Here is a 14935-nt window from a genome sequence, read left to right on the forward strand (position 1 = left end):
ACATGTAAGATTCACAAGTTTTCAATGTTAAGATTTTTTCCTATCCTAAAAATCTTCCATTCGGGGAAGAAAGCCAGAACAGTGCTTCTCTGTTATGTAGAAGGAATCCCTTGGGGAATCTTGTTGAAATGGGGGATGGGGATCCAGGAGGGGGCCCGAGACTGCCTTTTTAATGAGCTCTCAGACAGCAGAGAGGCTGCTGGTTGGTGGGCATTGGCAACAACACCAGCGGTTACACATTAAGTAACAAGACCCTGTGATTTCAAGAACAACTAGCCTTGACTTTTGAACTGTGTCTTCTGTTTTTAGGAAAAACAAAACAGTAATCCAGTTTGAAAAGGGGAGATAATAATTACATTATCCCTCCTTCCAAATATCACTTGCACCAAGTGTCCCCAATGAATACTTTATAGTGTTTTGTTTAAAATATAATTTGAAATACAGTTTTGAAAACAATCATGATAGAAAAAAAAAAAAAAAATCACTCTTGCGACTTAGCCAGCAGAAGGCAGTGGTGAGCCAGCCAGGTCTAGCACCCAATTCTGGGCCAGGCTGCAGGGTGGGTCTGAACCAGGCAGTGTTGTTTTCCATTAAAAATAATGCTTTAAGTCTTCTCCCTCTTCCTCCAAAGTCTTTTTTCTTTAAATTTTTTATTTGTTTTAATTAGTTTCATATGACAGTACAATGATCTTGATATATCATACCCTCCAAAGTCTTAATAAGGTCAATGCTCAGCTGGTACCTTCTGAGTTACAAGTGCCCCAATTTGAGAATGTGCATTAAGGTGAAAGGTAGCCATATTTCATCTCAGCTTGGTCTCAGAATGTACTTTTTCCTGCCTCTGGTATGTTGCACACCCAGGCATGCCTTGAACACACTCCTTCCATGGGAAATGAACCTTACTTTCCTCCCATACTCCTGGTATTTAAATTTTATTTTCCTCGTTCTCCTTTCTACCTGATTTTGTGGGGGGTTTTTTTTTTTGTGTGTGTGTGTTTTGTTGTTGTTGTTTGTGGTGCTGGGGATTGAACCCAGGGCCTTGTGCATGCTAGGCAAGCACTTTACCAACTGAGCTATGTCCCCAGCCCTCTACCTGTTTTACTTTGGGCAAATCACTGTTTGTTGGGGTTATTAACTTCCTTTGTAAAGGATATATAAATTGCTGACCTACCCAGAGACAAGAGATTTGACCAGGTTCATCTTGGTCATCGCATAAAGCCATCTCATCTGTGAATCCCTTGCCCGCCTGTAAGGAAAAGCGCTTCACTTCCATTTTGTGGTTTTACTGCAATACAAATCAGCTGGCTCACCTGTGAGGTGTGGCTCCACTGTTTTTGGACCTTCTGCTCTTTTAGGCACTGGAGCTCATAGAAAGCAAAAATATGCTCTAGGCACATTTTTAATGTCTTAGGTATTCTAATTTTGCAGATTGTTGAGCAGCAAACACAATTGTAGGGTAATTTTATTTTATTCATTTTTAGTCAAGCCATACTTATACAGACATAAAGGCTTGTAATGTAAAACATACTTAGGATTCTCTACTGGGCCTGCAAAATATTAATTGAGCTTCTATTATATGCACAACATCTTGTTCTGTTTATATATTGTTCTGGGTAAATGCTATAGGGTTTGGAAAGTTGATTTGTCTACTATTCTGGGAAAATGACAAGGAAGATAAATGATAAATAGAAGAGATCATATATCCAGGTTTACATAGGACAGTCCTGGTTTATGGTGTTTGTCCCAATGTCCTGTCCAGTTAACATCCCCTTTCAAAAATGTCTTAGTAAGAATGCTAAATGATATGGTTGCCCTAATTAAAGGCAGGGTGATCATATATGCTGGTTTACCTGGGACAGTCCTGGCTTCTACTGTTATACTGGATTAGATGATAAGTTTTATATTCACTCTAATGATGGATCATCCAACTTCATCATCCTTTTTCCTTTAGTTTACAATATTAAAAACAAAGGTTGCCTTGTGAAATGCTTCAGTTTGGGAATGAAATTAACACATAAAACATCTAAATATAAGCGTGAAGAACAGAATCAAGGAATTACTGGGAAATTTAGTGAATTTAAAACACAGACTAATTGGAAATCCCTGAAATAGACAATTTAATCAGATTTAACATTGGGAATCCAGTATTGCTCAGAGCCAAAACTAGAATCCAAGCTGAGTTTAAATCCAGCTGACATTTATTTACATTAAGCCCATGGCAAAGTATAAGATAAGTGGGCACTGATGATTTTTTATAGTCTTTTACTCAATAATTCCATTTCCTCAATTGTTTATTCAGGTCATTTTATGACTTAGACATTTAGAGTTTCCATAAAATGCACAAAGTATTTTTTATTTTACTGCTTATATTTTAACTTATATGCTTTATTTGCTATCACTAGAAGGAGTCAAACAGTTTAGTTACCATCAATTTCAGTTACTTTAGACAAATTCTTATATTTCTTTCTACTTTAAGTTTCTGTTATTCTGAGAGCAATTTCTCTTATAAGGATCTATAATAACTTCTGCACAAGAGATGCACACAAAAATAATTAGAAAGGCCTTGTGTTCTTAACATTGAAAGGGATATGGAGAGAAACGATACCTAGAAACCCATCACTAAACTTTGTATTTCAACTCCTTTACAGCAATTAAAACATTCAAACCTTGTGAACCTCATTGAGGTGTTCAGGAGAAAAAGGAAAATGCATTTAGTTTTTGAATACTGTGATCATACACTTTTAAATGAGCTGGAAAGAAACCCAAATGGGTAAGTACTCTAGAAATTGAAGTTCTATATGGCCATGTTTCATTCTGTGTGGAATTAATTATGGCAATTTCAATTCCTAGCCACTATTACCCCTTCTACAAAATGCATCTGGCTGCCCCTCTCCACTCTCAGAATATGCTTAAAGGGCAATCAGAAATCAACTTAGAGGAAATATAACTAGGAAGACGAATCTGTAAATATAAATCACAATGCATTTTGAGACAATGCATTTTCAGCAAGTGAACCATGGATCAATTATAAAATTTATTTATATAATTCACTAGTAAGTTAAACGATAAAAAAATGTGATTTATAAAATTTGAAAATGTGAGATGTTGACAAATCCAACACTTTTTAAAAATATTTTTTTTTTTTAGTTATAGATGGACACAGTACCTTTATTTTATTTTTATGTGGTGCTAAGGATGGAACCCAGCCCCTCACACATGTGAGGCAAGCACTCTACCTCTGAGCTACAGCCCTAGCCCCAACACTTTTTGATTATTAAAAAAAAATTAAAACCTTAGCAACTAGAATTAAAAATGCTTTTTTTGCACACACACACACCAAAAAAACAAAACAAAACAAAACAAAAAACCTCTTCAAACAAATCTTACATTCAATGGTAAAGCACCAAAGGAACATCCATTAAATTGAGAAACAAGACAAGGATGTTGGTTGTCATGACTATAATTTAACATTCTGAGAACTGTAGCCAGTGGGATGCAATAAGAAAAATAAATATCACTTTTAGAAATAAGATAAGATTTTTACTATTTACATAATATTATTGTTACAAAATATGAGAGTGTCACCGAAAGTTATTAAAACTAAGGGAATTCAGTAAAGAATCCCTGTCCCACAAGAGAGTCCACACTCAAAAATTAACAGTTTTAATATTAAATACCACGTTAGAAAATCTGGTGGAGAAGGATCCCTTTTCAAATATTAGCAGTGACAAAAGCTTAGGAATGAAAAGATTTGCTTAAACTCTACATAAAGACATCTCCCAAACTAAGGAGGGCTGGGGTTGTGGCTCAGCGGTAGATTGCACTGGGTTCAATCCTCAGCACCACATAAAAATAAATACATAAAATAATGGTATCGTGTCCATTTACAACTAAAAAAACTAAGGTACATAAAGAATTTTATTTAAATGAACATAGTTTCTAGATAAAAATATTTATTATTTTAAAAATATTGCCTCCCCAATTTATTTACTAAATAAATTCTAATCAGAATTCTAATGGGTTTTTTTGAAACTTAAAGAAGCTAGACCAAATCAAGAAATATTTTAAAAATAAGAAAAAAGAAAATATGAACAGTCGAATTAAATCACAGTTGTTTTAGAGATTTCCTTTGACAAAAAAGCGCCATAAGCAAAACCCAAAAAGAAATGCCAAATTTGTTAAACTGCCATAATTAACAAATTTCATATATGAAAAGATTAATGCCCAATTGGAAAAAAAATATACATTCAAAAATGATTTAGTGAATATTGTGGACCTGTCAGATAAAGGTAGGAACACACAAACCAAAAAAGTAGCTTAATCTTGTGGAGCTTTCATTCTAGTAGACATGGAAAAGGAAACATGTTTTAAAAGGAGGAGGGGATGACCATTATATCCCCTCTCAAAAAAAAAAAAAAAGTTTACTCTCTCTATCAATCAAATAAATTAAAATGTTTATGGTGAAGGATCATTTTTCACCTATTAAATTTGGCAAAGATTCTTCAAAAATCATTATACTCAGTATTATCAACAATTAGGAAGCGCTGGGGTTGTGCTCAGTGGTAGAACACTCACCTAGCACATTCGAGGCCCTGGGTTTGAGCCTCAGCACCACATAAAAATAAATAAATAAAGGTATTATGTCCACCTACAACTAAAAAATAAATATTAAAAAAGAAATTAGGAACCAGTCTTTCTCATTCACAGTTCAAGAGAGTGTAATTGGGAGAACAATTTGGCAGTGTGTATGAAGTTTTTTAAACTGTTTTTATCCTTCAATCAAGAAATTCCATTTAGAGAAATAAATGGTAATCAAATATTCAGATAGGGACAAATAGTTATACATATGGATATTCAATATATCATTAAGTATAATAAAAATTGGCCTTGAGTTTTCTAATAAAAAATTGATGGGGAGAGGGGCCCGTCGCTCAGTGGCAGAGCACTTGTGAGGCATATGTGAGGCTCTGGATTCCGTCCTTAGCACCACATAAAAATAAACAAAATAAAAGCATTCTATCCCTCTACAACTACAGAAAAAAAATATTTTGAAAGAACTGATTAGGAAAAAAGGCAATGGGGAGATTCCATGAAAATAGATGGGAGATCAATCAGTGGAGCAGAGGAAGGGGATTGAAGAAGAGGGAGTGGGGGGACAGGAAAAGGGAGGAACAGTGGAATGAAATTGGCCAAATCATGCTATGTCCATATGTAAGTAGACCACAGTGAATTTCACCTTTTATGTAATATCCATAGAGCACTAATTAAAGAAAACTATAAATAAATAAAAGGAAGACCACTAGAGTAAGGGAGGGGAACAGGGAGGGAAGGGAAAGGGGAAGCTGGAGACCGCAGTGGGGCAGATCATATTCCATGCATGTATGATTATGTCAAAATGAACCCTAATAGTGTGTAGAACTAGAATGCACTAATGAAGACATAGAAAAAATTGGTCATAGATGGGGGTGGAACTCAGTGGCAGAACGCTTGCCTGACATGCATAAGGCCTTGAGTTCAACTCCAACAATAAATAAAAGGAGTGGGGGAATTAGTTACATGCATTTTGGTATATCCATACAATGGTACACTATTCATCTAGCCCGTGAGAAAGAATGCAGCATGCCAATCACGGTGGCACATGCTTGTAATCCCAGGAGGATTACTGTGGAGGCTGAAGCAGGAAGATCTCCGGGCTGGGGTTGTGGCTCAGAGGTAGAGCGCTTGCCTACCATGCCTGAGGCACCAGGTTCGATCCTCAGCACCACATAAAATAAAATAAAGATATTGTGTCCACGTTAAAAAAAAAAAAAAAGAAAACACTATCTCAAAAAAAAAATAGGCAAAAAAGAATGATGTAGAAAAATACTTGGTGTCCTGGGGAAATGTTCATGAGTTGGTCTATGAAAAATGAGTTAATAGAGCAGAATGGTAAGTGTAATTGAAGTTAATTTTGAATTTTCTCAATATTCTAGTAAATGCATTTATATTCTTTAAAATAAAATTGTACAACAGTTAAAAGGTGAATTAATTCACAGTTCACTTTTGTTGGAGCTGGTAACAAGCCTGGCACATTCAGCGAATAGCCAAAACTAACAGGACTTGGCTAGAAAATTTGTGTGGATGTAGTAGGAGATGAAGTTGGGGAGGTTAATAAAAGTGAAATCATCAAAAGCCTGGTGGACCCCTAATAACAAGGTTGTCATTTATTCCGGAGAACGGGGGTTTAGTGAGAACCCAGTTCATCTGGGGTAATGATAATGAAATCAAGTTAAAAAAATTATAACAAACTAAAACAAATGCAGGGAGTTCTGAGGTGGGCATTAAATCTCTGCAGAGGGGCTAAGAGAGCCGTCTCTGGGCTGTGCAGGCTGAATTCCCGATGCCTTTACTTAACTTGTTTGGCCTTGAACTGAGATGTCTCATTTTCACTTTAAGGCCTTCATTGTTGCTTTTAGTATTTTTTTCACACTTACCCAAAACATAATATTTAAACATGGAATCCATTGATTTCTTCTGGAGGTTTTATTTCTCTCCAAAACACTTTGGAAAAGGCTGTGTGCCGAATGGTGTCACAGCGTGGTCTTCCTGGACTGAGCGCTGTGCAGCTCAACTCCTTTGGTAACTGTCTTCTCTCTGCAAGATCAGTGTTCCTTGTGCGTAGTTGTTACTTCATAGAGATGTTGCTTTGCCAGTCGGGAGGCCTACCTTCTTGGAACCTGAGCTCACTGACCACTGTGACACTTCCAGTGAGAAGCCTATAAACACTCCTGCCATAGCAACAGCGCAGGGCTTCCCTATCAAATTCATCCATGCTTGATTCCACATCATTGACACTAGAAATCCCGGTTATAACAGCTTCTGAATGTTAGGCCCTGCCTAATTCCCCAGCTTCCCTGCTCCTGTATTCTCTTAGATCCTTCCCAGCATCCCATTCCTACATGGATAAGGCCATGGGTTACCCTTGCCAGTCCCTCCCTAAAACTGAAATCCATTTGCCTTCCTCTTTGCCACTGTCAGCCTAATGTAAGTCACCAGATCTCACCTGGGTTCCTGAATCAGCCTCCTAATTAATCTCCCTGTATCTACTTTGCCCCTGGAAATCCATTCACCCTACTGGATTGCTTTTTTGCTTGATTCCCCTCAGTGGCTTTGAATCTAGAGGAAAATACAAATTCCTTACCAAGCTCTAGGTCTGTGAGGCCTGCAGGACTTGAGAAACCTGACACATTCTCACTCATGCTCCAGCCAAGTTGGCCTCCTTGCTGGCCCCACGCTCCCTGTGCTGTCTCAGGACCGCTTCTGTCTTCGTGCAGGAGTTTCAGCCTCATTTATTGGCCTCATCTTTCAGATTCTCATCTCCTGGGCCCATGTGAGTGTTTAAGCCCAGATATTTAGAGGACAGACTTCTCAAATCACTTATGAAATGACATTTCCCTTTCATATGGGAAAACCCAGAAGCAGCAATAATTTACCCAAAGTTATAAAGCGAGGAGGCAGCACAGCTGGGATTTGAACTCTGGCAGCCTCTCCCATGGCTCAAAATGGCTATACTCTCCTTTCTACCTCCTAACAAAATATTTAAATAATGTTGCTTAAGGCTGGGCCATAGGTAAAGTGGGGAGAAGGATAAAGTTATATCAGAATTCATTGGAGGAAACAGCACTAGACATTTCAAGTGGAAAGGGGTTTAATACTGAGAATTCAGTGCTTTCAGAATAATAAATAGGAGAACTGGAGTGAAGGACATGCCACCATAATTGTGATCCAAGATAAGGAAATTGCTCTGAGAAAAACACCTTCCTACATTGGTTTCTCCAAATATACTTCAGCCTCATGTGAAGGTATCTTGTCATTAGTGCCATAACTGAGGTACACACAGGCTGTCTCCTAACCCTATAAAACCAGCTACCTCTGCATAAATTCAAAAGTGACCTAAATATGTGATTTAACTATCCAAATATGGGGAAATATTAAGTCTGTGTGAGGGATATAATTGAAGTATTATATAATTATGAAGGTTTTTTAAATTTAGAAAAATCCTTACAGTATACAGTTTTCTTTTGAAACCCTTGTGTTTCCAGTTTTTTGAAATATGCAAACAACAACCCCATCTGCATCAACAGGGTTGAAAAACAGACAATACACTGAGAAAAATATGTGCTGCATATATAATAGACTGATCTACACTGGGTCTTTGTAAATGAATAAGAAAAGAGTAAACAGAGCAGTCCAAAAATTGATAGAGGCCATGAAATGGAAATACACAAAAGAAGAACTGTAGTATCCAATAATCATAGGAAATTTATTCATCACTAAAAATTAATGAAAGGCAAATAAAAACCAAAATGAAATATCATTTCATTTTAACCACAGATTGGCAAACATAACATTGGCAAAACTAAATGTTGGCAAGACCATGAGGCAATGGGGACTTATCTGCACAGATGTTTGGTGGGAGTTTAAATGGGTATAACCTTCCTTCGAGAGAGGGTAGCTTGGCAGAGTGTAAATGTGAAGGCATCATCACGGGACAGGGATGTGAGTCATGGAAAGACACCAACAGAAAAGTTAAAGTGAATGCAATTGCTAGAATTTGTAGAGATGGTTACATGAAGTAGACAGGTTTCCCAGGTCCCCAAGTCCCCCGTGGAAATTACGCCTGCCCGTAATATCTTCCAGTGTTTTCTACACAGAGCAATGATCACTGCCAGCCTCCCATTCTCATAGGATCTTTCCTCTCCCTGGCCTCTCTGGCTGTAAACCACCCCACTTACCAGATGCTCGGCCATTGCACCATGGATCCAGCATGTGCTTGAGTGTGTATCACCAAATGAGCTGAGTGAATTCAAAGTCCCTCTTCCAAATTTACCTTTTTCCCTGCAAAGCCAGGTGTCAGGTCTGCCTGAAGTTCTTCTCTACATGTGCCTATGATTAGTTCCAGAAATGCCATATTTTGGAATTTACTTTAAGAAGATAATTGTACAACTGCAACAAGATGGATGATTACAGATGTTCATGGAAGTGCTTCTAGAAATGAAAATTGGCTCGACCTTACTGCTCATCAATGGGGAATAAGTACATTATGATACATAAAATGAGTCCTCCTCAGCCACTAAAATATATGTGCACATGTTAAGATTTGTACCTCATTTCTGAGAGAAGCCAGGCAGTGAGGGTAGAATTGCAGAAGATAAATGGGTAATTAGGCAGGTGTCAGAAGACTTTGTGAATGTACTTTAAAATTTTTGAGCCATTTGAATGTTTTTATTTAAAATTAAAGTTAAAAAGTAAATGCAGGCTGAACGTGGTGGTGTACACCTGTAATCTGAGCAACTCAGGAGGCTGAGGCAGGAGGATCATAAGTTTAAGGTCAACCTCAGCAACTTAGCAAAGCCCTAAATAACTTAGCAAAAACCTATCTCAAGATAAAAATAAAACAGACTGGGGATGTAGCTTAGTGGAAAGCACCCCTGGGTTCAATTCCCAGGACCAGGAAAAAAAAAAAAGAGTAAATGCAGCGAAAGTCAGCCTCCATAAGTTATAGCAACTATTTTCATGTAACAGAGTTATACATTTTCATGATAAGCATGTATCATTTGACAGATGTAAAAATTTCAAACTACAAAAGAAAATTATTCATTCCATTTCTAGTCCCAGCCTTTGCTCCTGGAACCCCATGCCTGGCATTCTCAATTCCTTTTTAATTCTTTCCCCCAGAGTTGCTGATGGAGTGATCAAAAGTGTATTATGGCAAACACTTCAAGCTCTTAATTTCTGTCATAAACATAATGTAAGTAACATTTTCTAACATATTTATTAATATCTTCTTGATGACTCTTCTAAACAGCTCAGGGATCTATCCAAAGATCTAAAGATAGAGGGAAAGAACCATAAAAGCAAAACAAATGAAAGTTACAGATCTGAGGAAAAGGGATTCGATATCCATGGCCCTTTTCCAATTTCTCTAAGAATCATGTGACTAATTTCTCATGAATTAAAAGTTTGTATAAACTTCATGTTTCATTTTGCTGCAATACTAATGGTTCCCATGATTATTTTTAAATTGAGTTTTAAAATAATTTGTCAGGGTGTCAGCAATGTCACCCACCACGGCACTCAATTTTGTTTTTATTATTTCTCTTAAGTCTTTCATCAACACTTCCCCATCCCCTACCTTTTTTTTAAATTTAATTTTCCATGCCATTAATTTTTTAGAACTACAGTTTTCAAACTTGAGCAGGTATCAGAATGACCTGGAAAGCTGTGTTAGGCCTGAGAACGTGCACTTGTAACATTTCCCCAGATGATACTGAAGCAGCAGGTACGAGAACCACACTTTGGATACTGCTGTGTTATAGAAATAATTTTGGCCCCCTGTTTCCTACATACAATTTAATTTGTTCTTTCCCCCTGTATTTCCTAAATGTGGGTATTTTTATCTAGAGCCTTGTCATATTTGGGCTCTGTATTTTTTAGACAAGAATATCACATTTGTGGTATGGTACACTTCTTTCTTTCTATTATTGTTATTATTTTAGTTGTAGAAGGACACATTACCTTTATGTATTTATTTATTTTTATGTGGTGCTGAGGATCGATCCCAGTGCCTCACACATGCTAGGCAAGCGCTCTCCCACTGAGCCCCAGCCCCAGCCCGTGGTACACTTCTTATTGCATCATCATGAGGCACATAGTGGCTGGTTGTCCAGCTTCTGACAATGTTGATACTGATCAGTGGGCTCCAGAGTTATGAGTTTGATCCATTCCATTGGCATTTGCCCTGTCAGCCTTTTCACCTGATGGTTTAGCATCCAGTGATGATGGTTGCCTGCATCTTGTATTTCATTAATGTTAAGAGATGTTAATTTTCCAATTCTGTTGTTTCTTCTGCATTATCATTGATTTATGAAAAATAACTTACCCTTACATACTCTGGCTATTGTAAAATACAGCAAGATGGATATGTGATGATTTCCTTTATGTGTCAATATTCAGAGTGATGAGTAAGTAGCTCAGCAACCTCCAATGATGGACCGTGACAGGCTTTCAGGGGAAGGTGGTGGGGCATCATTATAAACATGAATTTTTATATAGTTGATATTTCCGATCCTTTGTGGTCATTGTTCTCTTAAATGCTCAAATTTTCCCATCTCAGGCCATTGGGCCCTTACTCAAATTGGATCCTGTGCTAGAATGATAGCTTATAGAAGATATCTCTAGACCTTTTGAGTAAATGCCTAGACAAAGAGAGTGCTAAGGCACCATATGGTCAGTTTTGATGCCAGCAGAATGTCTACCATTGAGGATTGCAGAAAAATAAAATACAAGATCATGGAATTAAATGTCAATACTTAGGGAAGCTTTCTTTAGTTTTAAGAAAATCAGTGACGTTTTCATTAGAATCAACCAAAAGCCTTCTATTGGTGTAGAGAGATGCGTTCACAACATACAGAAACCTGTTTTTCATGATGCAAATTGTGCTTTCAAATTTTTCATAAACATGTCACTGAATTGCCAGGCACAGTGGGCACAGCTGTAATCCCAGCAAGTCAGGAGGCTGAGGCAGGAGGATCACAAGTTCAGAGTCAGTCTCAGCAATTTAGAGAGACCCTCAATAACATAATGAGATCCTGTTGCAAAACAAAAATTTTAAAAGGGGCTGAGGATGTAGCTTAGTTGTAAAGCATCCCTGGGTTTAATCCTCAGTACAAATAAAATAAAATACTGAATTGAATCCATATTTTTGTTGCTTTCTACTGTGCTATCAAGTTCACCTAAGGTTGCAGCAGGAACTTTGTGGGTAGCTAAATGTTTTTTTAAATACTATTCACTATAAGTGGTTGTGCCATATCCCCCTATATAACTTGACACTTTTCTGTGACCTAGAGTAATGCAAAATGTGAGGCTGATTTGTCTTTGTTTCTTTAGTGCTTAGCATTGACCTTTTATATAAAAGGTACTCAGTGAATACTTGTTGAATAAATGGATGGATGAATTAGTCGTTCAATCAGTCTGATTGTCACTCACTATTGCCAGAGGACTCAAACATTATTATAGCTCAATGAGACTGCCATAGTTTCTCTGCTTGGAATAATACATTCTATATCCTAAGCTTTAAAATATTGAAAACTTCCCATTGATAATCCATGACCTCTTTTAAAAATGGATAGTTTTTAGACAAAACTTTCCTCCTCCAAGATGAAAACTACTTCTGAACTTATGGATTTTCTTATGCAATGGTAAGCCTTTGTATACCCATCTTTTCCTTTTTAACTGTTAACTTAAATGCATGCAAAAGAAAAACTCTTACCAACCATGGTGGCACACGCCTGTAGTCCCAGCAATTTGGGAGGCTGAGACAGGAGGATCTAGAGTTCAAAGCCAGCCTCAGCAAAAAGCAAGGTGCTAAGCAACTAAGCAAAGACCCTTTCTCTAAATAAAATACAAAATAGGGCTGGGAATGTATCTCAGTTGTCGAGTGTCCCTGAGTTCAATTCCTGATACCCAAAAGAAAAGAGAAAGAAAAACTCTTAAGTCATATATAAGCTGTTACCATAATACACCTAAAACCTTTATAGTCTTTATTTTTAGAGGCACTCTAATGATGCTCTCAAAATTACAGAAAAGGCAATTTGACCCAGTAATATTGCTTTCACTCCCAAGGAGTGCACCTTATTATCTCCAGAGTCATGATCCTTAGCAAGACAATGGAGGTTAAAGCAGTAAGGGATTGAGGCCTTGCCACTTAATGGCTCATAGGGATCACTTGAGAGCTTGTCAGAAATGCAGAATCTCAGGCCCACTCCAATCTGCTGACTCAGAATATGCATTTTAACAAGAGCTCCAGATGATTGGTGTGCATATTAAATTTTGAGAAGTGCTGGATTTGAGAAAATACATACTTTGTTCTGTTTTACTTTCTAATACTGCCAGTGTGAGATAGCTGAAGTGATCCATTTAACTTCACTGTGAATCCATATATTTATATCTGATTCACTGGTTAGAGAAGAACTTTATTTCATGATAGCAAAACCACAGTGATATCTGAGACATGGAGGTGCCCAACTGCAGCATCCATCAGCATCTTGCTGGTACCCATAGTGGGTCAGCAAGGAGGCATCTGTTTTCTCTCTCATGGCTAATAACCATCCACCCCCACAGCCTGGTCATAGAGAACCACCTTCTCAGCTTATAGAAAATTATTTATTGCTCAATCTGGCATACAAGAAGTAGTTACTGGAATGGATGCTTCCAGAAATTATTCTTTGAGTTGAAAGCCAGGTTTAAAATGACATTTTTTCCCTCTTTTTTGCCAGCTTGTGAACCAACAATAACTCAACCTGAGTATATAAAGGGCTGGGGATATAGCTCAGTTGGTAGAGTGCTTGCCTCACATGCACAAGTCTGTGGGTTCAATCCTCAGCAACATACACACACAAAAAAGATGCCTATGAAACCCAAGTTTATTAAAATTCTTCCGTTAAAGAAACTTGCATGTTTCTTCTTGTTTGGTGGAAAATAAGCTGATTGCAAGAGGCACTTCACAAAAGCTGGCTGAAGAGAGCTTGTACAGAGCGTGGCTTTGCAGTAGAGAAGACAAAAGCTGTGTGTCTGAGTGTTTCTGTCCTCCATGCTCTGATTCTTACTGTTTCAATCATTTTTATTTATTTTTCTTTCTTCAATATTCTTATCTTTTTATCAGTAGCTTCTCTTACCTATGGCTATATAAATAAATGTTTCTGTTTCTTTGGGACACACTAATATTTTGTTTGCCTTTTATATTTTTGGATTGAAAAATACTTGCTATATATTTCAACATGGTCTGCATTAGATCCAAAAATATATATATAAATAGGCCAACAAACAAATATCAATATAAGTATATTTACTTTGTAATGTCACACATACTCTAGAAACTCCAGAATTCTATATAAAGTCATTTGAGGGACATACCTGTTCTATAAATCACCAACTATTTTAAGTATTGCTGACTCAGAAAGTTAGTCTCGGCCTGTAATCCCAGCAACTCAGGGGCTGAGGCAGGAGGAACACAAGAGGCTAGCCTCAGCAATTTATTGAGACCTTGCCTCAAAATAAAATTTTAAAAGGCTGGGGATGTAGTTTAGAGGTAGAGCAACTCTGGAATCAATCCCCAATACCGCCAAAAAAGAAAAAAAAAGTGGCATATCAAAAATATTTTATTCTCCAATAATGTATTTTTTTAAGATCAATACCTAAGGTATTAGGAGATCTAAAATGGTTCTTCAAACTTCTAGAAGTACACATTATGAAACAGTTGTCAGTAATTGAGATTACAAAGAAACAAGCTTCTTTTACCACTGCCATTTTTTAATTTTTTTTTTTTTAGTTGTAGATGGACACAATGCCTTTATTTTATTTATTTACTTATTTTTTATGTGGTGCTGAGGATCGAATCCAGTGCCTCACGTGTGAGGCAGGCGCTCTACCACTGAGCCACAACCTCAGGTTCACTACTGCCATTTTTGTGACCTAAGATGAATTTAAGCTTTAGCTTTTTCTCTTTCTAGGTAGTGGTTATTGAAGCAAAAATGATTTCAGAATTATCAATTTGACACAAATACCTAAAGAGACTGGCAGCATGGCAGAGAAGTGAGGCAGACACAGTTGATTGTGACACTTATTCAGTGGACTGTCAGTGGCCACCAACAATCACAGGACTATTGCAAGGATGAAATAATTCATGTGGAAGTACTTTGAAAAGCACAGAGCTCTGGATGGGGGCTAAGTGGTAGAGAGTGGTATCATTTTTAACTCTTTTTGGGGAGGGGAATAAATGATCTGAAAAGATAGAAGTTCTGAAGAATAGGGCCACAGTTGTTTCTGTTTTGCTTTGCTTTGTTTTTTTAGATCTGGAGATTGAACCCAGGGATGCTTAACCACCACCGAGCCATAT

At 37.3% G+C, this 14935-nt stretch overlaps 1 protein-coding gene across 7 annotated transcripts in view; it reads left to right on the forward strand.

Moving 5' to 3' along the window:
- Positions 1 to 14935, forward strand: part of Cdkl4 (cyclin dependent kinase like 4) — a 48363-nt gene that overhangs the window by 10505 nt on the left and 22923 nt on the right. For all 7 annotated transcript variants that reach the window (XM_078029321.1, XM_078029320.1, XM_078029318.1 and 4 more), the window contains 2 exons: positions 2649 to 2770; positions 9718 to 9790. In XM_078029321.1, coding sequence (XP_077885447.1) covers positions 2649 to 2770; positions 9718 to 9790 — 195 coding nt within the window. The remainder of the gene's footprint in view (positions 1 to 2648; positions 2771 to 9717; positions 9791 to 14935) is intronic.

This window comes from Ictidomys tridecemlineatus, chromosome 12 (genome assembly GCF_052094955.1).
Source record: "Ictidomys tridecemlineatus isolate mIctTri1 chromosome 12, mIctTri1.hap1, whole genome shotgun sequence".
NCBI classification, from domain to species: Eukaryota; Metazoa; Chordata; class Mammalia; order Rodentia; family Sciuridae; genus Ictidomys; species Ictidomys tridecemlineatus.